Below are 27,119 nucleotides of genomic sequence, written 5' to 3'. Positions count from 1 at the left end.
TATATTCTTCATTCCTTGGTGTATTGTCAGAAAATATAGCGCTAACAAAGTATTTTCTCTAAGAGGCTGGAGACATCACTATGACATTAGGAACTGCAAGGAACACCATCATGTTCCTGATCTATAATTTTCCTTTCACATACAATCCATTCTTGGATACCCACTGTAGTGGATTTTTAAATTTTTATTTAACAATATGGTCAACCCCAATCAAAACATTTAAAACTGCCTCCTTATGCGTATTAGTCAAAATAAAACAAATTAGGGAAACATATATCCAGAAATACATTACAAAACCAAAGAGAAATTAGTTTCAAGTATTAAATGGCTTATTGCAAAGCATATTGTTTCCTTACATCATTGTGAAAAATGAGGGTATTGTAATTCCAAGACAATCTGCTTGTGATTGGTCCCAGCGGTCATTAGATGGCTATTATCAAATAATTCAGGCTACAGAGTTCAAGGCTTTTAGATATGATTTGACATATTGCTACCCAGTTCATTTTCACATAAAGTCCTCCATTTTCATCCAGACACTTAGTCATCAGTTAGCATGACATAAATAAAACACAGTGACTCTTACCAAATTTCACCATAAAAGGACTCAGTCTGAGCTCACATAATCTTTTAATGATGTCAAGTACTGTATTGTGCTTTTTTTCAAGTAGGGAATGTAAAACTCAAAGGCAAGGATTATAAGTGTTCCATAAAGTATTTCAATGCCACACTGTCAGTGATCAATAAATTTTAAATAGCAAAAAGTAAAGTTACAAGTTCTAAAGTCTTATTCTGACATCCTATAGTATGATAATATTAATATTTAAGATTTTGATCCTATCTCCTATAAACAAATGCTGTAAGATTATTCTATTTTTAAATTTACTTATTTTTAATTGAGGGATAATTACTTTACCATACTGTGTTTGTTTCTGCCATACATCAACATGAATCAGCCATAGGTATGTCTAAGAGTATTTTCTTGTTTCAGCTTAGTACAGGAAAGGTTTTCTTTGATGCCTGCCAAGTATTCTGTTAGCTGTTTTTCCCTCTGAGATTCTGATCTATTACTTCTTTTAGTTTTTCATGGGAATTTGTGGCTGTGAGTGAATCCAACAAGCCTGTGACTATTTAACTTGGAAAATGGATTGAAAATAGACTTTCGTTTTCTGTAAATACATCTTGGTTTTCTTAATCTATCAGCCAAGGTATGTTCTTAATCTTTTAGCAGCAGAGCTTACTTACTGTAAATTTCTTTCTAAGCCAGAAAGGGTAAGTATGTGATTCCTTAAATCAGTAGTTCTCAAACTTGACCATGCAACAGAATCACCAGAGGGATTACCTCCTCTGGTCCTAGGGCCGACACTTTGAAACCCATTGTCCTAAAGTTGGACATTTACTGCTGCTGCTGCTGCTAAGTCGTGTCAGTTGTGTCCGACTCTGTGTGACCCCATAGGCGGCAGCCCACCAGGCATTTACATGGTCCTGTAAATAACTTGCCATTAAGCCTTTAGTTTACTAATTTATGCCTCCAGCAAACAAAACCTAGACTAAATTGACAGTCCCTTCTGTTGAAGTTATACAAGGTTCTAAGAAATCCCCAATTAAAAAAAAAATCCTCCCCTCAAAAAACCCCAAAACCAAAAAACTCTCTTAGACCAGTAAAAACCTACTCATTTTGAAAATGTGATTCAAGTCTAAACAAAAGCTCTAGATTTGGAAACTAACTTCAGTTCCTGGAGTCATCATCATTCTGTTACATTTGGAAACATGTTTGCTCTAAAATAACCATTTGTGAGGCAATGTCACTTTATTCACCCAAAGGAAACAGGAATAACAGCACAGGAAGCTCTGAGGAGCCTTGGGCCAATTCTTTTTGGAAAGCACATTTAATTCACTGTTGCACAACTCAAACAGAGGAGGTGCTTAGGAAGTCAGGAAGGCATTTAGGTCAACCAGGAATACTTAACAAAGAGAAATATCTTGAAATCACGGATGGTCTAGGAATATCTGAGAGGTAAAGAACTTGACTCTTTAGGTGACAACTTATCAAGGATGTTCAAAGTTTCCCATTTTTGTCCACAGACCCTGAGACTGAACGTAAAATATCTCCAGAAGAGCTCAGAATAAAGAACAACTTTGGGCTGTGTTTTCTGATGCTAAAATACTATTTAGGCGTTCACCCTGCTCCTGCTGCTGCTGCTAAGTCACTTCAGTTGTGTGCAACTCTGTGCAACCTCATTTTCCCCCTACATGACGTCAAAACTGACTGCTATTTGCTAGCTCATGAACACAGCTATGGTTTCTCCCCACATACAAATGTACTATCTTCAAAGCCTGTAAGCCTCATTCCAGAAGCTCAGAAAGATTCCTACTAATTTTTTCCTCCTTAGGATACAGTTTTCTCTTCCTTTGGTACCGTTTCTTAATATAAACCACCTTATTTAAAGAAAAGGACTTCAATGGAGTCTTTTCTCAGGAGCCAACAGTTAGATTCTAAACTTCCTGTATTTATAATCATCTCTTCCCATTTATCCCTCTACAACATTACCATTCCCTACGGGAAGGAGTAATCCATCAGTGACACCGGGCTCAGATATCTGCCCCATTCCTAATCCCAAGGTTTATTCTCAGTGTTAACACATGGATACAGAACACACATTTCAGCTAGTTCTTATGGATTCCTCTTCCCCAATACATGGATTAAACCATGTGCAAAGTGAACAAAGAAATAATAACTAAGTGGAGCTTAAGTGCTATATCAGGAGATGCTAACAAAAGTTGGAAAAGGGTGTTCTCAGAGAAGGTAGAATGAGGCTTTTTTCATTGAGAAAGGTGATATGGGATGCCACCTGCTCTTGTCAGAGCCAGATCTCCCAAGTGAAAAAACAAACAGTATCAACATTCCACAGAATCTTGACTGCCTATTTGATGCCACAGTAAGTCCCAGCATTATGGAATGTGGATACTGACAGAGACTTCCTAGATTGGCTAGGCCAAATTCATCATTTTTCAAACTAGAAAACTGAGCCCCAGGGAGAAGACTTGCCTTAATTAAGGTTAAAGCTCCTTACCTGTAACACTGAGGTCAGGACCTAGATTTTCTGATCATCAGACCCCTGTTTTTTATAGGCCCTTCCCTTTTTCTTGGGGAATGGTGGTGGTGGTTAATGTTGAACAAATGTAAACACCAATGGAGAAACTGCTTTTGCTAGGGAAAAAAAATAAAAGCACAGCCCGTTTTCCTCCTCCTCCTTGGGAGAGGCCCAGCATATCCATGTGTCTAACCCTGCAGGCTCCCAGAATGAGAGAGCCCTTACAGACCCGGCAACAGGGTAGCAACTTCTTATGAATGATGCCAAGTCGGAGCGTCAGCACCCAGCTCAAGTCGGTATGGCTTTTCATCATTTTCTTCCTCATCATCAAATAAAATTACAAATATAATGCAAGTGTGTTTATATATATATGCTCCTTACGTTCAGCAAGCCTCATCCTGATTTCAGGTGTCCCAATGAGAAAAACACAATTCCACTTGTGGCCTCTCAAATTAAAGACTGAATTCAAATGAGGTTGCCCAGCCCAGAGGAGGATGGCGCATACATGCCGATATACTTGGCCCATCCTTCCATCTTAGCACTTATGCCCAGCAGACTCAGTCCCATGGGAATGATTCCTTCACAAGACACCCAAGAGGTAGATCCATGCAGTCAGCCCCATGGGTGGGTGTAGCATGTAGAAGCACAGAATCGGGTGTGTGGAGGTGCCTGGAACATGGGACAGAAGGCCTGAAGGGTGAGGTCAGACCTCCAACTCTAACCATAGCACTCTCCCTGGAAGAAAGAGCCTTTGGTCATGAGAGAAATTCCCAGTATATGTGTGAGCGTGCATGCTTCATCACTTCAGTCGTGTCTGACTCCATGACCCTGTGAACTGTAGGGTGCCAGGCTCCTCTGTCCATGGGATTCTCCAGGCAAGAATACTGGAGTGGATTGCCATACCCTCCTCCAAGGGTTCTTCCTGACCCAGGGATCGAACCCACGCCTTCTGCATCTCCTGCGCTGCAGGTGGATTCCTTGCCCACAGAGCCACCTGGGAAGCCCCTCCCAGTACCTAGCAAATGTCTATAGCAGTGAAAAGATGGGATAGGAGCCAAAGAGGTGATGCTGGCTAAGGGTGACACACAACTTCTAAAGGAACCTCTAGGGTGGAGCTGCCAATAAGGCAAATCTGAGGGGTTATGATCATGAACGGGGGAGCCCGGGCACCTTAACCCCAGGTCATGCACGTCCCCGCCGCCCACCACCAGCCTTTTCCCCAATAGATCAAAGACTAGACAGCAAGGACTTCCCTTAGTAGAGAACTATGCTGGGTTGACGTGACAGGAAAGACAGGCAGGCCTGATGGTTCCGCTTTCCCCTAATGTCTCCCTCAGCCTGAGGGAAGGGACAGGAGACGGAGGCTCGAATGACACAAGGCCTCAAAACCTGGCAGCTCCCACCAGAGCTGCTGAGAGTCAGGCCCGAGAAGCAGAAAGACAGGGCAAACCAAGGTCCCTCTCTCTGGAACGAGAGTCCTCGGCCCTGCCCTCCTCTTCAAGAGACTGTCCTGAGAAGGAAAGTTGGCTTCGCACTGAGGTAATAAAGAACACCTGCTCAGCAATATAGGTCACCCTCAGGTTAAGCAGGAAAACTCCCTGAAGGAAGGAGGCCTTCTGAGGACAAAGACTGAGGAGCTTTGCTCATCTGGGACACAGGTTTTAAATTATATACTCCCCTACACGTATCACACTCACACACACACACACACACACAGACCCACTTTCTTCCAACCCATCCCACTCCAAGCCCTCAATCCCGCCCCACAGGTATTGCCCCCTGTAAACACGAGAGCAGAGACGTCCACAATCCTGGGACAGTCCAAGAGCGATCCTGGGATGACTGCTCGTTAAGTGCCCCGGTAGGTGATGTTGGTGAAGGTGGACGTGGCCTCTTTATACAGTGGGTTGTTGGCCTGCAGAGAGAACAGAAACGTGTCTTACAGCAAATTCCTCAATTCTTGTCTATCCTGGGGGTTTACTTGTTATCTGAAAAGTTTACCCACAACACTCTTCTCTGTTATACCATCGATGAACAATGTGATGCTTGTAATACTCATACATTTGCTCTTACAGAGGGAATGGGTAGGAAATAAAAGGAGAGAGAAAATGGCATGCCATCCTTCCACCATTCCTGAGGGGTTAAATTCAGCCCATCACTCTTGGGGATCCCCAAACCCTTCAAGATTAGCTTTTAGCCAATATCTATTTCCTCCTTCTCTTCTGAACTCTTTCTCCCTTTTGCCCTCCTCTTTTTTCTTTGTTGTGACTGTGATAGGGGGTGCAGGCAGAGAAGATAGATGTAGCAGGTGATGATTGGAATACAGAGGTCCATTTTGCTCAAAGGATTCTTAATCTGTTCTCATCGTATCCCTCAAGCCTTGCCCACAAACTGTCACATCAGGAAAGAGACCCTCACTAGGGTTCCCAAACTATTTTCTAAAACAAAGTGACAAATCCCATTAGGTCTAATAGTCCTTAGTGGTAGGTAGCCTCAAGAAACACAAGACATTCTCATATGCCTCAGAGGGTCAGGATTTCTACACTGTCTGAACAGAAACATCTCAATTTCTTGGAATCCTTGAGTTCAAAGGCCTGAGGTCACCATCAGATGGGAACAAACTTTCAACCTAACCTCGGATATTCAATGAAGTCATTCACTTGGAAATCCAGGAAAAAGTTAAAATGTGGAACATGAGCCAGAGGAGAGTAAGCTTAAGTATATGAAAGTTTCTCAATTAAAAGCTTGTTTGATTAAATTCAATCAGGGCAAACTGCAGGGAGCATTCTTTTAAGAGGCTGATACAAAAAATAATTCCTATCATAACCTAGTTCCCTCCCATAATCAAGGAAGCTGCTAATTTCTCTATATTCAGTTTCTTTATCTATAAAATGGAGATAATAATGTTATCTATCACATAGGGCTGTTACAGGAAGGAAATAAGTTAATGCATAAAAAGCATTTAGGACAGTTCCTGGTACATGGTAAATCTTCAGCAAATGTTAGCTGTTATCATTTGTTTCTGTTTCTGTTGAATGCTTTGGACTTCATCAGTATCTAGTGGATTACTATATGTCCTCAATGTAGGATTCTCAAGTCTTTCTTATCTTACTCACTTGGAGAGTAAGTTTTCTTTTCCCTGCTTCCAGGGCAGAGCTGAGCCCTATCTGTGCTCAGCTGGTGCTCACTGATGTCATAGAGAAAGAATCAGATGGTTTCCAGGAAGCATAATGACAATAGGAGAGTTAGTCCATCTCCCAACTTCCAGAAAAAGGTTAACTGGGAAACTACGGTGCTGGCTGAACCTGGCCTTCCCTACATAAGCATCTACTACTTCCACTTCAGACTCTTGAACCAACAACTTAAGAAAATGCCCAGCCCGGCCTCTTACAGTGTCCCATTTGGCTCTGGCTCTCTCTTCTTCAAATTTAGCAAACTCCTTCCGGTCATGGATGGTGATGAGGAGCTTCCAGATGAGCAGAGTCGCAAGGCCGATGAGCAGAATGGCCCCCATCACGGAGAGCAAGACCACCAGGATGTCAGGGCCCTTGGGACACTCTATCAGGAGAGAGCGCAGAGAGCAGGGTGGTTGGGAATGGAGCAGGAATCATTTGAATTGGTTACAAATGAGATCTTCTCAACAAAGGAATATAGAACTGGAGCATTCTCCAAAGGAAACAGAACTTACAAAATAAGCCTATTAATTTTTAAAAGGAGGGGGTAAAATCCTTAGAGCAGTAATCATCTATCCTGAGTGGTTTAAATCAAAGGTCATTAGCTGGTCATCCACAAGCAGAGTCTTGGTGAGAGTTCACACAAATGTTCATTAAAAATTCGATTTGGGGAGTTTCCTGGTGGTTCAATGGTGGTTAAGGCTCCAAGCTCCCAATGCAGGAGCCCAGGTTCAATTCCCAACCAGGGAACTAGATCCCACATGCTGCAACTAGGAGTTCACAAGCCACAGCTAAAGATCCCACAGGTTGCAGTGAAGACCTGGTGCAGCCAAATAAAGAAAACGTTTGATTTTGCCTGCAACATTAATCCAGGAAATTCTCCCCCTAAAATTTCAGATTCTTCTTCTCTTCAGAAAAAAAAAAAAAAAAAGGCCAAAAGATCTAGAAACAATAAACTTAGACTTTTATAGGGTTTCAAACAGCTAGGGCTGAGGAGTAGCTGCCACTTTTAGTCGGAACACACTTTTTTTAGTTTGCCAGACTCCTCACCACTCTTTCTTTTCTGCTTTAAACAGAGGCGAAGTGTGACTTGTCACCGAGTCTGTGCCCCTATGGACTCTGGAGCCAGACTGCCGGGGAGTAAATCCTGGCTATGTGATCTTTAATAAATGATATCACCTTTCTGGGTGTCTGTTTTCCGTTTCTCCATCTCTAACAGTAATAGCCCTGATTTCAAAAATGTATTATGAGTAATAGTTAAGGAATAATTAAGGACTTCTCTGGTGGTACAGTGGATAAGAATACACTTGCCAATGCAGGCAACACGAGTTCGATCCCGAGTCCAGGAAGATTCCACATGCGTGGGCAACTAAAAAGTGCACGCACTACAACTACCGAGCCTGCATGCCCAGAGCCAGTGCTCAGCAAGAAGCCTCCACCGTGAGAAGCCCGAACCCTGCAACTGGGGAGTAGCCCCCACTCGCCGCAGCTGGAGAAAGCCCATGCACGGCAATGACGCCCCGCCCAGTGTAGCCAAAATAGATAAATAAAACAAAATTTTTTTTAATCTTAAAAAAGGAATAATTAAGTTAAATATATTTAAGGAACTCAGAACAGTGCCTGGCACAGAGTCAGAGCTCAATAAATACCAGCTACCGTTATTACTGGTATCCCTGTTATCCGAGGCTATTTTCCCTGATTTATTTACCCAGCTCCTCCTTGAGTTTGAGCTGGGTATCTGAGTTAGTTACCCTAGTTCAGATATTTACAACCCCCCGAGGGCTGGGAACCTAATGACCTTTTTAACATACTTTGAAACTAGGAGGTCTGCCAACCAAGACAATATTTTGGGTTTCTTCCCAAAATATTTAGTCATCTAAAATCCTCACCCTGTTGAGAACCAACTTCCTGTTCAACCCCAGTCAACAACCAACATAATATAAACAGAGATACGACGTCAGCCCTCTGAGGGCCAAGTTGAGTATGCTCTGAACAGCTCCATTTCCCATAAACCACAGACGTCTGATGAGTGACCTCACTCCAGTAACATCTCGGGTGTTATATAATTAGGTGTTTGTATATCTGAGTATTGATGGGTCTAAAGAGATGTCACACCTACTTTCCACACTGTCTCCCACCTTCTTCTCTAAACATACACACTATGCTCATCACACATGACCCAGAAACAACCACCACCACAACCCAAGCTGGCTATTTCCTATCCCACCAAATTACAACCTGTCTATAATTAAAGGAATGTCTGGAAAGAGGCTATGAGATCCCAACGTCTGAATTCCCAGGGATGAAGGGTCCCAGTTCTTCTGGGAAAAGCAGTTATGAATTCTCTGGAAGACTGAGGTAGGGCTGACCCTCACACTTCAAAGTGGAATCACTTCAATTTTACATGTCAGTATGGCCAGCACAGGTACAAAGCCAAATCTTCAGGGGAAAGATTAAACCTGTTAACTATCTGTCCTAAAAGGGGTGGATGGCAGGTTTCCTGGAAACAGATACAAGACCAGGTGGTCTCTGAAATGCCTTCCCAGCCACAGTGATGATGACCCATGATGGATGATGACCTAAAGGCAGGGACAACTGGGGAGGGTTAGCAGAATCGACAAACAAAAGTACAGGAAGTCCAGTTAAATTAGAATTTCCGATAAATAACAAATAACTTTTTAAGTATGTACCACATCTTGCATAGGACATATTGCACTTTTTTTATTGAAGTATAACTACTTTACAAAGTTGTGTTAGTTTCTGCTGTACAACAAAGTGAAATCAACTATATATATACGTATATCCCCTCCCTCTTGGCCCTCCCTTCCACACAACCCACATCTCAACCCTCTAGGTCATCGCAGAGCACCAAGCTGAGTTCCCTGCGCTATACAGCAGCTTCCTACTAGCTAGCTATTTTATGCCTAGTCGTGTATATATTAATATGTCAATCCTAGTCTCCCAACTCGTCTCACCCTCCCCTCCCGCCTCACGTCCACATGCCCAGTCTCTGTGTCTCTATTCCCGTCCTGGAAATAGGTTCATCTGGGCCACTTTTCTAGATTCTACATATATGTGTTCACATACAATATTTGTTTTTCTCTTTCTGACTTTCTTCACTCTGTATGACAGACTCTAGGTCCAGCCATATCTCTACAAATGACCCAATTTCATTCCTTTTTTGTGGCTGAGTAATATTCCCTTGTACATATGAACCATATCTTCTCCCTGACAAAACTGTAATTCAAAAGGACACATGTCCCCCAGTGCTCACTGCAACACTATTTTCAATAGCAAGGACAAAATGGGAACAGCCTAAATGTCCAGTGGCAGACATACTGTATTTTATCAGACAACCCTATCTGGAAGCACTGCGGGCCCAGCTCAAAGATCATTCCCTGACCACTTGGCTAATGTCAGACTCTAGTGGTGCCCTCTTCATGGCCCCATAGTGGCTCAACCCTTCAAAGAGAACATCTGCAAGGGCAAGAGTTAGGGAAGCAAATGCGAATAATCTCCTCCTAGACTGCGGGCCCCAGATGGTACCTTTTACTCAAAACCAGAGCCCCTGAAAATGACTGGAGGCCAGGGTGAGAGGAGAGGCAGAATTTGGAATTCAAGGCCACAAGCTAAGAAATGTAGGTGTGGGGACCTGTCTCCTAATGTGGAGGAAGGGCTATACTGGCAGTAAGGCTGTAAAAAGTTACCCTCCACTCTGTTAACTAGTGATGTGTCACCATCCCAGTTATCACCATCTTTGTTTCCCAGGACTCCAGGCAATAGTTTTCAGTCTCAGAATACCAGGTCAAATGATTTTTGTGCATACTACAGCAGGAGCACCAGCCAGATTGTTATAGCAAAGAGATGAGGTAACGTTAAACCCCAAAGCAAGAACACACTGCATTTTTGAGATGAGAAGGGACACAAGTACAGATAGGGTAGGTGTGGAAAAATCCATTTAACCCGTTAACACAGGTGGATGAGAAAGTACGAGGCAGTCATGCTGAAACTAACCTACATCTGCTTCCCCAGAGGTAGTGGGTTGGCCAAAAAGTTCATTCGGATTTTTCCATACCATCCTATGGGAAATCCTGAATGAATTTTTTGGCCAACCCAGTACATACCCAGATTCTTTCCTCTCCGCTTCCCCATGTCAGTGTTCCCTTGAGTCACAAAATAAAACTAAGGTGATACCCTTTCTTTACCTGTCTTCTCCCTTATAAAGGATGAGAGCCCTGGAGAGACAGATAAACAATATCACAAATGGGGACCCCATGCTCTCCTCCACCCACGGGGAGGACAACACCCCCAGTGACATAGACGCAGCCCTTTCCCCACTTTCAACCGCTCCTGTCTTTAAGCAGCCAAAATTCTCCCAACAGATATTAAGATGTATATAAGTCTGCCTGTCTCCTGGGCATAATCCATCCTATGCATTCATTCAAAAACTGTGTATGAAGTATCTTCTCTGTAAATAACTGAGCCAGGTATAGAGATATTATAACAATAGATAAGATAGACACAATTCCTGTGTTCAAGGAACATATAGTCACCTAAAGAAGACAGGAGATTAAAGAAGCAATTTTTTTCCTTGAGGTTTGTGGGATCTTAGTTCCCCAACCAAGGACCGAACCTGGGCCCCTGGAAGTAGAAGCACAGAGTTTTAATCACTGGACCACCAGGGAATTCCCTAAAGAAGCAATATAACAACTTAGCCAGTCTAAAGGGAAGCACAGTGACCCAATGCAGGGGATGCAAGTTCAATGCCTGGTCGGGGAGCCAAGATCCCACATGCCCTGTAGCTAAAAAAAAAAACAAAACAAAACATAAGTAATATTGAAGAAAATTCAATAAAGACTTTCAAAATGGTCCATACCAAAAAAAAAAAAAAAAAAACCTTAAATAAAAGCGGTGGGGTGGGGAAGCACAGCTGCTCTGAAAATCAAAGATGTGTACCAAATCTAATCATCAGAATGGATGCTGGAGGAGGTCTGAGATGGCTCATCTGGGAAGTGGTATGTCTAAAACATCGGAGAATATATCGCAATTACCAGGAGCACTAACAATGAACAGAGAGGCATTGGCTTGTAGAAGTAAGACAGGGTTCAGAACTCTGGATTTTTTAACAAGGGAACATACAAAAGTTCAAGAACCACTGCCCTCAAGCAGGGACCAGCAAACAGCCCAGTGAGCCAAATGCGGCTGGCCACCTGTTTTGGTAAACACACTCAGATGCCTTCATTTGCATAGAGTCTACGGCTGCCTTCTTGCTACTGTGTCAGAGTTGAGCAGTCACTGCAGAGACCATCTGGTTCACAAACCCTGAAATATGTAACATCTGGCCCTTTACAGAAACAGTTTGCTGGCCCCTGGTCTAAAGAATGATTTGAAGAAACTCCTACAGCTGTAAAGAATGTCAAGTGACCAACTGATTTAGCCTCTGCCTTCAGAGATTGTTCCTTCATTCCAGAGAGTGCTGGCCCACCCCTCCCATCCCCCATGCCCACCATACCATAGCCCTTATCCCCCTGCAGTGTCACGAGTGCTTTACATGCCTCTCTCATGCATGGCCTGCGAGTACCACACCTGCCTTATTTACTATTACACCCCCAGCACCTAGCCCATGCCTGATGTATAATAAGTACTCAAAAACACTGTCTAATGATTGGGGCTTTTCCAGCAGTCCAGTGGTTAAGATTCCGCCTTCCAGTGCAGGGGGTGCAAGTTCAATCCCTGGTCAGGGAATTAAGATCACACATGCTGAGTGATGTGGTGGAAAAAAAAAAAAAAAGTCTAATGATTCACACCTTCATCTGTTCTTTAAGGGAAAGAAAGGAGATAAAGAAAATAAGGGGAAACAAGCAAATCTACTGCACCGGATGGTGACAAACCGGTGGTGGGTGTGTGTATGATACAATGGGCTCTCCTGCCTCCAGAGGGTCCTGAGAGCAAGCATTAACTTTTCAGTGTTGGAAGCAGCCTCAAATCCCTCACCACATCAAATGGCAAAGCTGGTAAGGTGAAGACCTCAAACCTCAGGCCTTCCTCTGAAGCAGCAAGCAGGTTGTTCCTGGCAACCATTTATCTCTTAGTAGAGCAGATGCCATGTGCTTAAAAGTGCTAGAGTTTAAATTTCTTACTTCTTCTTTACAACGTCACCTAAAAAAACACCAGGCTATCATCTGTTCCTTGATGAGCTCCACACCTACCCTCTTCCTCTCCCTACCCACCTTCTTATTCTTCTATCTCCTCAATTAGCAGGTCATCTTCTTGCTAATGTCTTTATTTATATACCCCACACTGAGATGACAAGCCCTGATCTATCACTTGTAACATCAGGTTTCACCCGGATGTTCTTTTTAAGAGGAGTGATGAATGGAACTAACTGTCTAATATTGGTCTCACTCTCCCTTGGGGAAGGGTCAGGACCCTCGGGGTTCACTCACCTGGCTCTTCCACCACATACAAAATGGACTTTCCACTGGAGTCTTCGTAGTACTGGAATCTGACGACACAGTCATCCTCATTCTTGTAAGTACAATTCACAGCATCCTTGCCAGTGTCCTCTGGGAGAGGAGGAAAGATGGGAGAATGAAAAACAGGTCAATCCCTGAAAGACAGAGCCACCCCAAACCCAGTCCTGAGACTTCTGGGAAAGCATGTGACAGGAAACCCTATGTCTGCCATTAGGCAATATGCTCAGAGATGGCTGTCGTGCCTAGCAATTGCTTCTAGATGACTCTCACTGCTATATTAGCACTTTGTCCCTCACAAAGTACTTTTTGGTTCTTATTCCTTCCTCTGGAAGGGATATGACATAACAGTATTACAGTCTGATTCAAAGCCTGGCTCTATCACCTCCCAGCTGTGTGATCTTGGGTAAGTTACCTGACCTCATCGAATCTCTTTCTTCTTCTATAGCAGAAAAGATACCTTCACTCACAAGGATGGTTGAGAATCAAACAGCATAAACCACCTAACACACAGTGGGTGTTCCCTTTCCTCTCTTTCCTCTCTCTGTTTGCTCAATGATTCCCAATAGTTCCCTTACTCAAGCCTTAGATTTCTTCTATTTCTGCTTTCTATCCGGTGTTCCTCCCCAGAGCCATCTCTTTTTCTCTGACTCTCATCATGTCTTGTTGGCTTCATCCCTTCCAATTCTAAAACCTGTTATTCTGACTGTGATACTATGGGTTACCCTCCACCAACTGCGCTATGCCCTCCACCAGCTTCACAATGCCCTCCACCAGCTTTAGCAGATGGATAAATCTAACATATGATGAGATTAAGCAAGTGTACCAAGGTCACACAGCAAAGAAGTGATGGAGCAGGACTAGGACATGAGCCTCAAACCACATCCTACAGAGCCTTCAGTAAACCAGTGGCATTACAGGACAATGCAAAGAGTAAGGATTTCAGGATTTAGTTCCAACCTTAACTCACCACTAACTTGCTTTGTGAAAGTGACAACTTTCTTGAGATTCAATTTTCTTATCCTCAAAAATGAAGTTAACAATAGGACTAAGTTCTACTTTACTAGGTTATTGGGAGAAGAATAAGATAATGTGCACAAAAAGATACTTTTGTCATTTGTATGTTATATAATTCCATACAAAGAAGCATTTATTTTTATGATTATCATGGTGGAGGATGGGGGTATTTATCGACTAACTTGTGATACTCATCTAGTCTAGATGATAAAAATCTCTCCTATCAGCAGCTTCTTCCATCCAAGCTAATCATAGCAAGCCTGGTCTCCTCCAGAGGAAAAACTGCCTTTTCAAATTCAATTCCCAAATCACTATTACTCCAGACCCACTTCAGACATTAGCCAAAGGATCTAGAGATCTGACTCTTTTCCCAAAGCACCCCCACCCTGAAGCTGGCTGGCTAGCTGTGTCTTCCTGCGGCTCCCCCTGAACATGTGTTCCTTCCTTCATGTGAGATCACTATCTCTCAGCATCGCCCACTGTCTAACTGACCTAGATAACTACATCAGATATGTGACAGCAGCAAAGAGCAACTCCTTTTAAATCAAGATGAAGCACAAACCAGAATAACTGCAGGCAAGTTTGTTCCTCACTGTATTTCTGTCTTATGCCAGGAAGGGCTCCCAAGCGCCAAAAGGACTTCAGGCTAATAATTTTGGCTCCAAATCCATAAAGGAGAAGGTTTCCCTCTGTATCTGCAGGCCTGTATGCTGGACCTTGCTTAACATGCTGAGGTAAACTTGTGTGTTCAGTCGTTCAGTCGTGTCCCACTCTTTGCACCCCCATGGACTGAAGCCCACCAGGCTCCTCTGTCCATGGAATTTTCCAGGCAAGAATACTGGAGTGAGTTGCCGTTTCCTATTTATTCTAGAGGATCTTCCCAACCCAGGACTCGAATCCATGTCTCTTGCATCTTCTGCATTGGCAGGCAGATTCTTTACCACTGAGCCACCTGGAATCCCCTTAATAAATGCTTACTGGCCTACCAAACTAAGATTATCATGGGCAACTACTTCTTCACTCTGTGCCTCAGTTTCTTCACCTGTAAAATGGAGTACATCATCTTTCTTTCCTTGGGGTAGTAAAGCTAGGGTTGCCAGATTTATACATACTTTAAAAGTTCTTTGCAGGATTTTGCTGAGCCCATGGGCTCTATGAAGTAAAAGGGGAGGGGACTGCTGAACACATTAGCAGGCATGCAGAAAGACTCTCAGGGAAGCTAGCTTTTAGGAAGGAAATACTGTGTATCAGGCCTGCACAGTATACCTTTGAGGTAGGAATTACTCTTCCATTTTACAGATGAGAGTTGGATAGTTTCTGGGGTTAAACTGGAAAAATCGAGAACGTGGGTGTGCATAACTCTATGGCTTGCTGAACTTACTAAGTTCCTTCACAGGCTCAATCTCATCACGACAATAACGGTTGCAGGTATTTTCCTCGTTGAGGGCTCCCCGGTTAAACTTCTTACATTCCACACACTCCCTAAAAGAGAGGGGACACAGGGGTGAAGGCAGGGAAGGAAGACCCCTAAGTGTGCTACAGTCTGGCTCTGCCTGCCATATACCCAGAAAAGTTGCTCCCCACACACACCAGAAAACAGACACAGAAAGAAAAACATTTGTAAGACAACCCTGGGGGACCAGAAATTCACATCTGGAGTTCAGGGGTGGGACTGCCCTCCTGACTGACAGGTAAGGCTAGGTAGGCAGAGGCCTCCAGCAACTTTATTAAACTTCTTTATGTCCCATCCAAGACTGTGACAGGAGGGCGAACTCTATGTCACTTCTGGGAGCCCTAAAGTCTCATAATTTGGGGGCCTGGAGCAAAACAAAAATGTCAGTCCCTTATTCAAAAATTAGTATGGGGTTTCCCTGGTGGTCCAGTGGTTGGGAGTCTGCTGACAATGCAGGGGACACAGGTTCGATCCTTGGTCCGGGAAGATCCCACATAACACAAGGCAGCTAAGTCCTTGCGCCACAACTACTGAGCCCGCCTGCTGCAACTGCTAAAGCCTGTGCACCCTAGAGCCTGAGCTCTGCAACAAGAGAAGACACCGCAGTGAAAAGCCCACACGCCACAACTAAGGAGTAGCCTCTGCTCACAAGTAGAGAAAGCCCTTGTGCAGCAATGAAGACCCAGTGTGGCCATAAATAAACAAATAAATTTTCTTTAAATTAGGAAGAATTTCAAAACAGTGGTAGCAGAGCATTAAACAAAATGTGAGGCCCTTCTAAGCACAGGGTGCTGTACAAATGTGCAGGTTGCACACCCATGAGTCCAGCCAGGCTAAAGTAGTAAGAGAAAGAGTGCGGCCATGGACCGGGGCTGATGGGGCTTCCTCTGCCCCGAGATGAATGATGTTTGTAGTGGTGAATGTCTCCTGTTTCACACAGTAGCCTTCATAATGCCAGCCCCACATCCTTCACAAAATCAGAACCTCAGCACTGGAACATTCCCCAGGAGTTATCTGGTTTAGCCCTCCTCCCAACTCAGGGATTCAGGATCCCACCTAAAAGAGAGGTTTCTCCAACTGCAGTCCAGCTGGTACCACTGTCTCCTTCACCCTGGCTCTATCTCCAGCTTTCCCTCAAGTTTACAATGGAAAGATGAAAGCTAGTCATTTGCTAGAACAGACTCCTGTCTCTCTAAAGCTCTGGTGAGTAAGGGACAGAACCTGCACAGTATGGGGGACCCTCTTCCCTATCCCAGACATCCAACTCTCTCCAACTCACGTCTCTGCCCACTCACTTCTTAAAGGTGCAGGCATCAGGGCAGGTGGGACACTTCTCACAGGTGTCCCCATAGGAGCCAGGCTGGATGCAGACACAGCTGCCGCACTCGCACTTGCCGCGCCCGCTGCACAGCAACCCGTTGCTGGACATGCAGGTATCCGTGCGTGTGGTACAGTTGCAGTAGTAGCCGGTCCAGTCGGAGTCACATAGGCAGTCCCCACAGCTGCACTGGCCGTGGCCTGCAAATACACAGCCCAAGGGGGCAGACCAGTCAGTGAGGTCCCCTCTCCAGGACAGTATTCGGGGCTTTACCCCTCATCACCCTCTTCACATCACCAAGCTTTGGCCTCCACACTGAGCTATTCACCATCTTCTACACTGTTATAGCCTCACGCTTCTCTGCCTGCTGTTCCCTCTGCTTAGATGCCCTTTCATCTGAGACTGCTACTGAACTCCTCCTCATCCTTTAAAGCCCAACTCCAATGTTCCTTCCCCTCTGTAACTTTTTTCTGACCTCTCCAGGCCAAATCAACTGTTGTGGGGACAGTTGTATTCTCCCAGTACTTATAGATACCTTTATTTCAACCCTGATGTTCAACCCATTTGCTTGCTTATCTGTTTCTTTCTGGATTGTGAGCTCCCTGATTGGGCAGCACATATTATTTTCATTTTTCCATCAGTAATGATGAGTATAAAATCTGATACACAGTAGGTGTACAACTAATGCAATTTCTTATTTATCTATTCATTCAACAAATATTTACTGAGCTCATACCACATCCTGAGCACTGGGGACTCAACAGTGAACAAGACAGGCAAGATCCTTACTGTCATAGATCTTACCTCCTCTAGTTAAATTCCTAGAAAATACACATAAACCTTCACCAACATATGCCCTTCATTGTATTATCATAGTTAGCAAAGAGCCACCAGCCTTACTAGGAAAGACTTATTTGCTTCCCTACCTGAGTATAGGAAGAGGAGAGAGAGATGGGGTGAGGGTAGGGGTTAGACAGCCTAAATGCAGGCATTAACTCTCAACACTATATTCCCCTAATATTCATTTACCAAGGCTTTAAAACTTGGCTCCTAAATCTTGCAGAAAGGTGACTCATTCTCCAGGACTCTGAATCAGGAAGAAGTGGATGAATAATAAAAATCTGACTGTTAATCAGAGGAAAGGCAGGGAGCAAGGGGGAAGTAACATGAATTGATCTGAAAACCAAACCATTGTGTGAGCAGATGGGCCCCAAGATGGTGGAGGAGAGGATGGTACACAGCCAGACTCAGACAGCAATGAGCTGGCACAGCCCCTGCTACCCAGTGACCCCGGGGGTCCGATTAATATCTCTTGGCCACTATAGGTCCCTCTGGCTGGTATCACCCACTAAAGGATGAGTGATACCAGCATAATCCTCTGGGAACCACAATGGCATTCAAGGCTCAGACACACCTTCACTGTGTGTGTCTGTTTCCCAAGAAGGATGGGAAACATAACCCCAGTGACCCCAGCTGCCAAATATTGGGTTGGCCAAACAGCTCACTGGGGTTTTTCCATATCATCTTATGGTAAAAACCCAAATGAACTTTCAGCCAACCTAATACATCTAGAGCAGCTGTCCCCAGTCTTTTTGGCACCGTGGTCAAAAGTGGAAGACATCATGTTTTCATGGAAGGAATTTTTCCACAGGCTGGGGTAGAAGGATGGTTTTGTAATGATCCAAGCCTGGTACATTTATTCTCCACTTTATTTCTAATATTATTACATCAGTTCCACCTGAGATCATCAGGCCTTAGATCCCGAAGATCAGGAACCCCTGATCTAGAGAGCAGAGATACTGGGCTGGTAGAAGGATGAAGAAAGAAGATAGACTGCATTTTGAGGTTGGGTTCCCTGTAAGTATGACTTGTGGTGAGAATTCTTGTCCCAGCGACTTCCTGGGGACGCAGAAGGGAAGGAGGGAAGCAGGACAGGGCAGGAGTCAAATGCTCACAGGGGGACTTCCCTGGCGGTCCAGTGGTTAAGATATCGCCTTCCAACACAAGGAGAGCAGGTTCAATCCCTGTTTGGGGAGCTAAGATCCCACATGTCCAGTGGCCAAAAAAACAAAAGGCAATATTGTAACAAAGTCAATAAAGACTTTAAAAATGGTCCACATCAAAAAAAAGCTGGCAGGAATGTGGTCTCAGCCTGACAACTCCCCTCAGCTTGATCCCATGGCAGGCTGATGGGCATGACCAGCACCACAGCAACCTTGAGGCAAAGGGACTGGCCTTGTGTAAGCCCTTGTCCACCAGTCACTAGCCAAGGTCTGAGGGCCATCCAGCTCTTGTCAGCTGAAAATAATTCTCCAGAGAAGGTACAGTTGTGAGGTATTCCCAGCAGCCGTACCAGCGGCAGGGGGATGGGTGGGCCAGCCAGCAGAGTGGGACCCCCACAGTGTCCACTACACCCAGCTTTTGACCATGCCTCCTGGATAAGGAAAAGCGGACCCCACAGAGGCCTGGCAGCACTCAGAGGCCTCAGTCTCCTCAGAAACCCTTGTCTCATAGTGTTTCCTTTGTGAGGCTAAACAAAGTGATCTTTGAGAAGACGGCCCACAGGCCAGCCCGGGAGTAAGGTTGGGAGTGGACAGTGGCAGGCCAGTGCCAGCAGGCTGGCTCCAAGGCTCCAGCAGGGTCAAGCTTTAAAAGGAAGCCAAAGTGCGGTAATGTCACAGGACTGGCATCCCTCCAGCAAAAGCGGTTCACAAGAAAGTCAGGGGAGGAGGGTGGAAAACGAAAAGAAAATGTGAGAAAGAGGAGGGAGAGAAAGAAGGTGGCCCGGGAGGTGTGGGGGAGGGGAAGGAAAGGGAGGAGCAGGGGTCTCAGGACAGAGGTCAGGCAGCCACTCCCCCATACAGTTTGACCTTCTGGGCTGACACATCACTCCACTGCCCTCCTCTATGGGCCAGCCCTTTCTCTGTCTTCCCACCTTCTCCATGAAGCCCCCCATGGCTCCCCTGTCCACAGTGAGTCTCTCTGTAACACTCACTGAGGACACTTCACTTCTGGGATCTAGCAGGTTCTGCCTTGTGCTGTGAATTCTCCTTGGATAAGTTTATGACAAAACTGTCTTATTCATGCTTCTCTCTCTCTTTTTTTGGCTGTGCCAGGTCATAGTCGCGGCATGAAGACTCTTAGTTGCGGCCTGCAAGATATAGTTCCCTGACCAGGGATCGAACCCGGGTCACCCTGCATTGGGAGTTTGGAATCTTAACAACTAAACCACCAAGGAAGTCCCTTATTCGTGCCTCTCTGTCCCACAACACTATGGCACACAGCACAGAACCTGGTTCACATGGGTGCCTGATCAGCATTCATGTGAGAGAGTCAATTCCTAGGCAGGTTGATAAGAAGTCCGGGGGTCCCCAAGGAGACAGGGATCTGGAATTCTCAAGGAGGAGGAAAGGACAAACTTTTTTTCCCTCTACATTCTTTAGGATTATATATCAATAATGTATCCTGCTTGAGGACAGTTTCTGGGAAAAAACCTTGATGTGACAGGGGAAGAATCCCTTGAGGACAAGGATGCCCACGCCCTGAGGTTTGAGGGGTGCTGATACCATGCAACCACAAAGACCATGCCTCCAGTGGGGAGGAGGGGACAGGGACAGCCAGGGGCTGCGACCATGGCCAAGTCATTGCACTCCCGAGCCCCTGCTTGAGCAAAGAACAGACCAGGCCAGCAGCTCTAGGCAGGGAGGGACAAGGATGAGCTGGGCTATAAGCCCCGCCAGGTCAGGAACCACACATGACCCCTTTGCACCCATGTGGACCGAGGGCCTGGCACAGAGCAGGTGTTCAGCAAGCATGTGTCCCTGGAGGATGTGATAACGGCAACAGAGGGTCCAGACCTGAGGCCGGCGGGCACCCAACACCCTGGCAGGAAGGGAGAGGGAGGCCTCAGAGCTGCAGTGGCTGCCTGGGCTTCTCTCGTGTGATGGGCTGGAGCTCACTGGGGACGAGCTGTTCCTGTGCGGCTGGGAGGCAGGAATAAGGGCTGCTGACCCAGGGCCTTTGTTCTGCGGCTTCAGTGGGGCGGGTAGCCAAAGGAAACACACTCTGGCTGGGATCCCTCCCACATGCCCCACATCAGACCAGGAACAATCAGCCCATAGAGTAGCAGCGGGCCTCCCTCCCACCCTGGTGCCGTCATGGTCTGTGTGTAAGCCTCTCCTAGGGGGAACTTTTTTTCCCTCAGTCCCAACCTTCTCCTCATGTGTCTTCCATGTCAAACTTCACGATTCCCTTTGGTGCCTTGAATATGACGTGTGTGCGCTTAGTCGCTCAGTTGTGTCCAACTCTTTGCAAGCCCGTGGTCTGTAGCCCGCTAGGCTCCTCTGTCCATGGGATTCTCCAGGCAAGAATACCGGAGTGGGTTGCCATGCCCTCCTCCATGGGATCTTCCCAACCCAGGGATCAAACCCAAGTCTCCCGCCTTGCAGATGGATTCTTTACTGTTTGAGCCACCAGGGAGCCCTGGATATGACATAAATTACTGTTAAATATTAGAAGGCAGCAGTCCCCAACCATTCTAGCACCAGGGATGGGTTTCACAGAAGACAATTTTTCCATGGACTGGGGTTGGGGGGGATGGTTTGGGGATGATTCAAGAGCATTCCATTTATTCTGCCCTTTATTTCTATTATTAATCCATCAGCTCCACCTCAGATTATCGGGCATTAGATCCCGGATGTTGGGGACCCCTGAGAAAAGGAACTGAAACTCTTGCCTCACTCCTGAATTCAAATTGCTGGCTGTGTCTGGGTGTCCGTGCATATCTGATCTCTCTTTCCCCTAATCTCTCTCATATCAATTTTTTGGTATAAGAAGATATTTAATTTGATCAGTCTCATATGCTATAAAATATTACCGCAAATTGAAGATTTTAACATTCTAGGAACAGTATTCCTTTTCTCTGATACCATTTTTCTCCAGTCTCTCAAATTTTGTTGACTTGAGTAAACAATGTTGTAGGTAATAGATAGAAGCCATTTTTATATTACTTGGGTATGCTTTAGAATGACACACACTTACCTTTCTCATCAAGCTTTCCTCAAGGCCAATGTTAAAGTGAACACCTGGGTAGATTAGCTCCGCTGGTTAGAGCCCCAGCGCAAGCGAAGCCCATCTGGGTCATAGGCTTGATCACCCCAGAACCCAGGGATACTCTCTGTTCAATTGGCCACACAATACAACTGCAAACTGGTCCCAACCAAACTGCAGATATCTTCAGTCTCTCTCTCACAATGGGGATTAAGCCACAGTGACTACAGCCCAGCAAAAATGTATCCCTAGCGCTCAGGAACAACTCAGACTGCCTAACTGCCTCTGGGAGTGTTGTCAGTGTGTCTGCAGATAAGGATCATGTTAACTTAGTTGGACTTCTAGCTAGGGAAGTACCCCAGGAGTGGGCTTTGGGGTAAGCAGAAACCAGCTTGAGAGTCTCATGGGCCTCAAGATTTTACTGAATTTTGTAATGAGGTAGACAACAATTCAGCATCCTGCAGGTAGGAGGATTCAAACTCATAGTCCCCAGCCTGCAGTCTGGGACTGTCTGCGGCAGCCTGCAGTCTGGGACTGTCTGTGGCAGCACCCCCAAAAACCATCTGTGCTGTGCAATACGGTGGCAACTAGCCACACATGGCTCCTGAGGAACACAGAAACTAACTTTTTTTATTTAATTTGATTTAAACTTTGTACTTAAGCTTTCATTAAACTTGATTCATTTAAATTTAAATAGCCACCAGTTTGGGCTGTAGAGATCTAGAGTACAAAAAGTAATAATATACCAACAGTGATAATAAAATAGTACCAACACTTAATAGTACCAACACTTACTATTTTTCAGTCACTCTCCTACGTGTACTGGCTCATTAAATGTGCTCCAATATCTTGCAAAGACACTACTTGTTTTCCACATGTTGTGTGATGAAAATATAAATTCATGTAAAATAATCATTACTAACTTCATTACATATTCTGACATCATGTAGTTTCCAAACCTATGTATACTAAAATTCTAATTAGCATTAGTCAGTGATTTTTTTTTAAGTAAAAAAAAGGGTTGGAGGACTTTCCTGATGGTCCAGTGGTTAAGACTCCACCCTTCCAATGCGGGGGAGGGGGGCAAGGTTCGATCCCTAGTCGAAGAACTAAACTAAGATACCACATGGTATGGCAAAAAAAAAAAAAAAAAAAAAACTTTTTTAATTTAAAAAAGGGGTTGATTCATATCCTCAAAAAGATTAGAAACCAGTGACTTAAAATGTGAGCTGAAGGGCAAATGAGAGAAAAGGAAAAAACTATCTTCACTTTCAATTTTCCCCACTCTTTCCCACCCTCTGAAAGCAGACACTCATTTCCTTCCTTGTGTCCCTCGCAAAAGGACAGAGGGAGCTGAGGGGAATTAAAGAGAACCTCGCTTCTATTTCCTGCCCTTGGAGTGGAACACCATCAGCTCCCTCTGCCCCTGAGCCACCCTGTGCCCACCTCAAGCCCTAGCCTGCATCCATTTCCAGAGGCTGCAGATGCGTGAGTGTGTGTGGGTACCAGGATGGAAGGCATGTGCAATTCCACTCACCTGAGCACATCTCCCCCTTGTAGCGGACACAGGAGAAGTCATCACACTCACAGTACTTGCCCGTGATCTTGCCAAAGTCACTGCTGTGGCAGACGCACTGGCCACAGAGACACTCGCCCCGCTGGCTGCAGATGGGCTGGCCCTCCCGGGGGCTGCACTCGTCCTGCTGCGAGGGGCGGTAGTCCTCTTCCGAGCACTCGCACTGGGACCCCAGCCAGCCAGGCCCACAGCGGCACACCCCACACTCAAAGGTCCCATTGCCATTGTTGCAGCGGTGGCTGTAAGGCTCAGCCTCGGCCTGGCAGGCACAGTCACAGTCGAAAGTGACCTGCACAGTGAGGCTGTCTTTGAAGCCCACAGGCTTGATGGTGAAGGACTTCTCCTTCTTCTGGGGACAGCCACGCACTTTGGCCTCAATGCTGAAGCTCACCTGGACGGAAAGTAAGATCGTGTTCAGACACAGGGGACCCTGTTGACACTCCAGTGCTGGAGGGAAAGAAGCTGTTCCCTGCCCTGCCCAGGAATACTCAAACTGGGTGTCCTGTCCCCTGCAAGCCAAAGTTCCTCAGCTTTGCCACTTACCAGGGTCTGCAAAGCCAAAGCAAGACCTGGGGACAGTTGTGCCATTGTGACCTGCTGGCTGGGTGTAGACATGGCTTATAATCACGAGATAGCTTTTTTTTAAAAAAATAAATAAACCAGTTCAAGCAGAGCAGAACCTATGATCTTATAAACACTCTGCCTTTGGCCAACTAAACTAGCTGATTACATAATATCAAGGTACACAAAGCACTATTTTGTGGCATTGTATGGTAACCCTGGGGCTTCCCGGGTGGCTCAGTGGTAAAGAATCTGCCTGCCAATATAGGAGATGAAAGAGACACGGGTTCAGTCCCTGGGTGGAGAAGATCCCCTGGAGAAGGAAATGGCAACCCGCTTCAGTATTCTTGCCTCGAAAATCCTATGGACAGAGGAGTCTGGTGGGGCTACAGTCAATGGGGCCACAAAAGAATCAGACATGACAGCGACTAAACAGCAACAACGGTAGCCCTAACCCTAACCCATACAGTGTCACATAGTGGCCAACCTCAGGTTCAAGACCTACTGTTCAATTTCTTTACAGTTTTTGTTGTTCTTTCTTTCTTTATTTATTTTGGTCCCACCTTGCAGCATGCAAGATCTTAATTCCCCAACCAGGGATCGAAGCCATGCGCCCTGCAGTGGAAGCCCAGAGTGATAACCACCAGACTACCAGGGAGATCCTTGTTCAATTTCCATATGACATTTCATCACTTGTGCAATCAAACATGTTTCAGGCCAATGTTTCTTACTAGGGGGTGTGCACATGTGCCTAGAATATAGACAGAAAGAGGGATAGATATAGACATTAAATAATTCAGACATGGATGATATAACTATAGATAAGCCCCTCTTTTCTTCCCACCCCTTTCACCATCCCTCTCCCCTAAGGCAGAAGCTGAGGAGAATGAACCACTAGGGAAGGAAAGCCACAGAGGGACTAAGGAGGCAAAATGAACGTTTGCATTCTGAAATTCCATGATGGTGGGTATTTTCACCTATTCTGTTGGCTGCCAAATCTTCAGCAGCTAGGACAATGCCTGGCACGAAGTCAGGGCTCAATAAATATTTACAGATGACATTTCCATTTACATTGTGAAGCAAAGAGAGGCATTACTTTAGAGGAGGGTGGAGACCAGTAAGGGGCTGAAGGCAAGAAATATTATCACCTGCAATCGACTGTGCATAAATAGTCACCTAAGTGCAAGTTTTTAAAAAATCCTGATACGGAAGTTACTTAACGGAGAAAGTTTAGGCAACAGAAGCCTCGGAGGCAAAGGCTGGCAGCTCCATTACATCTGACCTGTAAGGACGTTCAGGAAGAAAGTACAGGGAAGGAAGGGGTGGGTGCCCACAGAGGTTCCAGGGCACGAGCCAAGGCGAACGCCTCAGAGTCAGCCCCTGTCCAGCCCACCTCACCGTGTCTCCAATCTTGAGTCCGACACAAGACTTCAGGCCTGGGATGACTTCATTGTTGAGACAGGTGGCGTTGAAGGATAAGGACAGCTCCTCGGGGAGGTCACGCACTTCCAGCTCTACTTTAGAGCGGATTTTCTGAGCAAAAAGGGGCAAAAGAAGGCAAGTAAACGGGCTGAGAGGACACAAGTAGGGGCCAATTACATCCCAAGCAAAAATCACCAGGTGGTCCTGGACTCACCTACCCCCCTAAACGCTGAGGTCCACCTGCCAGCTGCCACAGCATCCTTAGGAGCCTGTATCCCACTAACCTTCCAGCCCAAGACCTGCTCTCGCTCTTTCTCCACTTGTGTCTAGGCGAGTCTGGGTAAAATCTAAACCAGCTGTGCCCTCCTGCAGGAGTGCTGATACTGGTCACCTTGAGTAGTACCACTTTCTACCTACTTTTTCATCAGCCTCACATTCCCCATAATTCAGCTCCCTCTTTCCTCTGTTGTTGGAGCCCAGCTCTCCCTCAGTCTGTACCCACTCCCAGTTTCAGGGCCCTGCTCCTTAACATCATCCCCATTGTCTCTTTCCATTTCACCTTCTCTAAGCATTTCCTCTGTTGTTCCTACGGCTCCCTCCATCCCCTCCTGAGCCACTTCTGTTGCAGAAGGCTGCACTCCTCCCAGTGCTGCCTCTCGCCTAGCCTCTAGAAGCACAAGAAGAAGGCAGTCAAGGCTGCATGGTGGACTAGCTGCCAGGACTCCCAAATCTGAGGCCTCCTGGGTAATGCCAAGGGCAGTGGACTCTTAGCGGGTCTATTCCCAGTTTAAGACACTTACCCCATAAGCATCCACAATGAGCTGGAGAACATTGCTGGAATCAGTAGACAGAACCCCCACTGTGGTCCCTGGGATGAGCTCACTATAGTTCTAGAAAAGAAGACAAAGATATCCAGGAGCGACTGATAAAGGTGGTGATCTCCAAAAGCCCTCCCCAAATAGATGGAGGGTCTTGAAAAGAAAATTGAGGGAGGGATGGGATATTTTACTTATCACTGCCAGGAATATATCTAGCAGTTTTTCAGCCCTGAGAAAAATTACAGAGAACCTCTCACACCACTCTTCCCACTAAATTACTCTCCTCCACCTCTGCAAACATCAATACACCCATCCTTCTAGGTTCAAGGTTGGAGGAGAGAGGTTCACCAAAAGTAATCATTAGCTCCCAGGTCTTTCCTGATTGGGGACCATGGCCAAAGGTAGTCTGGGTTGGTTCCCTGAGATAGGTCCACCCATCACAGACCCCACTCCCACTCCAGGAAGCCCCGAAGGTATAGCCACCTGGTAGAGATTGACTACACTTTCAGTCACTGCAAAGATCAAATTGATGTTTTTCTGGGATAGCTTCTCAGTCATCAGCCCCAAGGAGGGATAATCCTGTAAAAAGGGAGGATGTGGGAATTAGTTAAGAAGTAAGAAGTCTATTCACATACATCCCTGGATTCTAAACCTTAGGACTTGGTTGACTGGGGCCATGGCCCAGGCAGTGGTGGGGCTTTAACTTTTTCACCCCATGACAATGAGAAGCAAACACAAACTCAGGTGTGAACTCAGGATAGATGAAGAGATACAGGCTTGTAGTATCAAAACTAAACACCTCTTTCTTCATACTCAGATGTGAAGCAGCCACACCAAGGAGCAGCTTCCTGGACCAGGTACTTCCAGGCCTCGTCGTTTTGACGCCTACTCCTGTTTTGCGGCTCCTGACAAATGCCTTGGCTTGGTGCTCACAGTACTCTGCCATGCGATCTCAACTTTCCTTTCCAGTCATCATGCAACCTCTCTCCCCCTTTCACTCACCACTATCTGGAACCCTGTCTTTCTTCCACCTGAAGTGGACTTCTTTTTGTTAACCCTCCTTCCTTAGGATCCAGCTCAGGTCTCACCTTTGCCAGGAGGCCTTCCTTGACCACCCCAGTTCACAATGAGCTTTCTTCTTTTGAATACCTAAAGCCTTTATCAAAT

The 27,119-nt window shown here is 45.7% G+C and overlaps 1 protein-coding gene across 1 annotated transcript in view; it reads right to left on the bottom strand.

Moving 5' to 3' along the window:
• The window catches only part of ITGB3 (integrin subunit beta 3), a 61,277-nt gene continuing 35,946 nt past the window's right edge, over positions 1,789-27,119 (bottom strand). The window contains exons 7-15 of the mRNA XM_018065309.1: positions 26,436-26,531; positions 25,935-26,024; positions 25,111-25,245; positions 23,113-23,542; positions 16,504-16,726; positions 15,137-15,237; positions 12,712-12,831; positions 6,484-6,650; positions 1,789-5,007 (exon numbers count right to left, since the gene is read on the bottom strand). Of these exons, the coding sequence (XP_017920798.1) occupies positions 4,942-5,007; positions 6,484-6,650; positions 12,712-12,831; positions 15,137-15,237; positions 16,504-16,726; positions 23,113-23,542; positions 25,111-25,245; positions 25,935-26,024; positions 26,436-26,531 (1,428 nt within the window). The 3' untranslated portion in view covers positions 1,789-4,941. The remainder of the gene's footprint in view (positions 5,008-6,483; positions 6,651-12,711; positions 12,832-15,136; positions 15,238-16,503; positions 16,727-23,112; positions 23,543-25,110; positions 25,246-25,934; positions 26,025-26,435; positions 26,532-27,119) is intronic.

The sequence above is a fragment of the Capra hircus genome, chromosome 19 (genome assembly GCF_001704415.2).
Source record: "Capra hircus breed San Clemente chromosome 19, ASM170441v1, whole genome shotgun sequence".
Taxonomy (NCBI): Eukaryota; Metazoa; Chordata; class Mammalia; order Artiodactyla; family Bovidae; genus Capra; species Capra hircus.
Note: the sequence above shows the minus strand (reverse complement) of the source record. Positions and strands in the feature narration are given on the sequence as shown.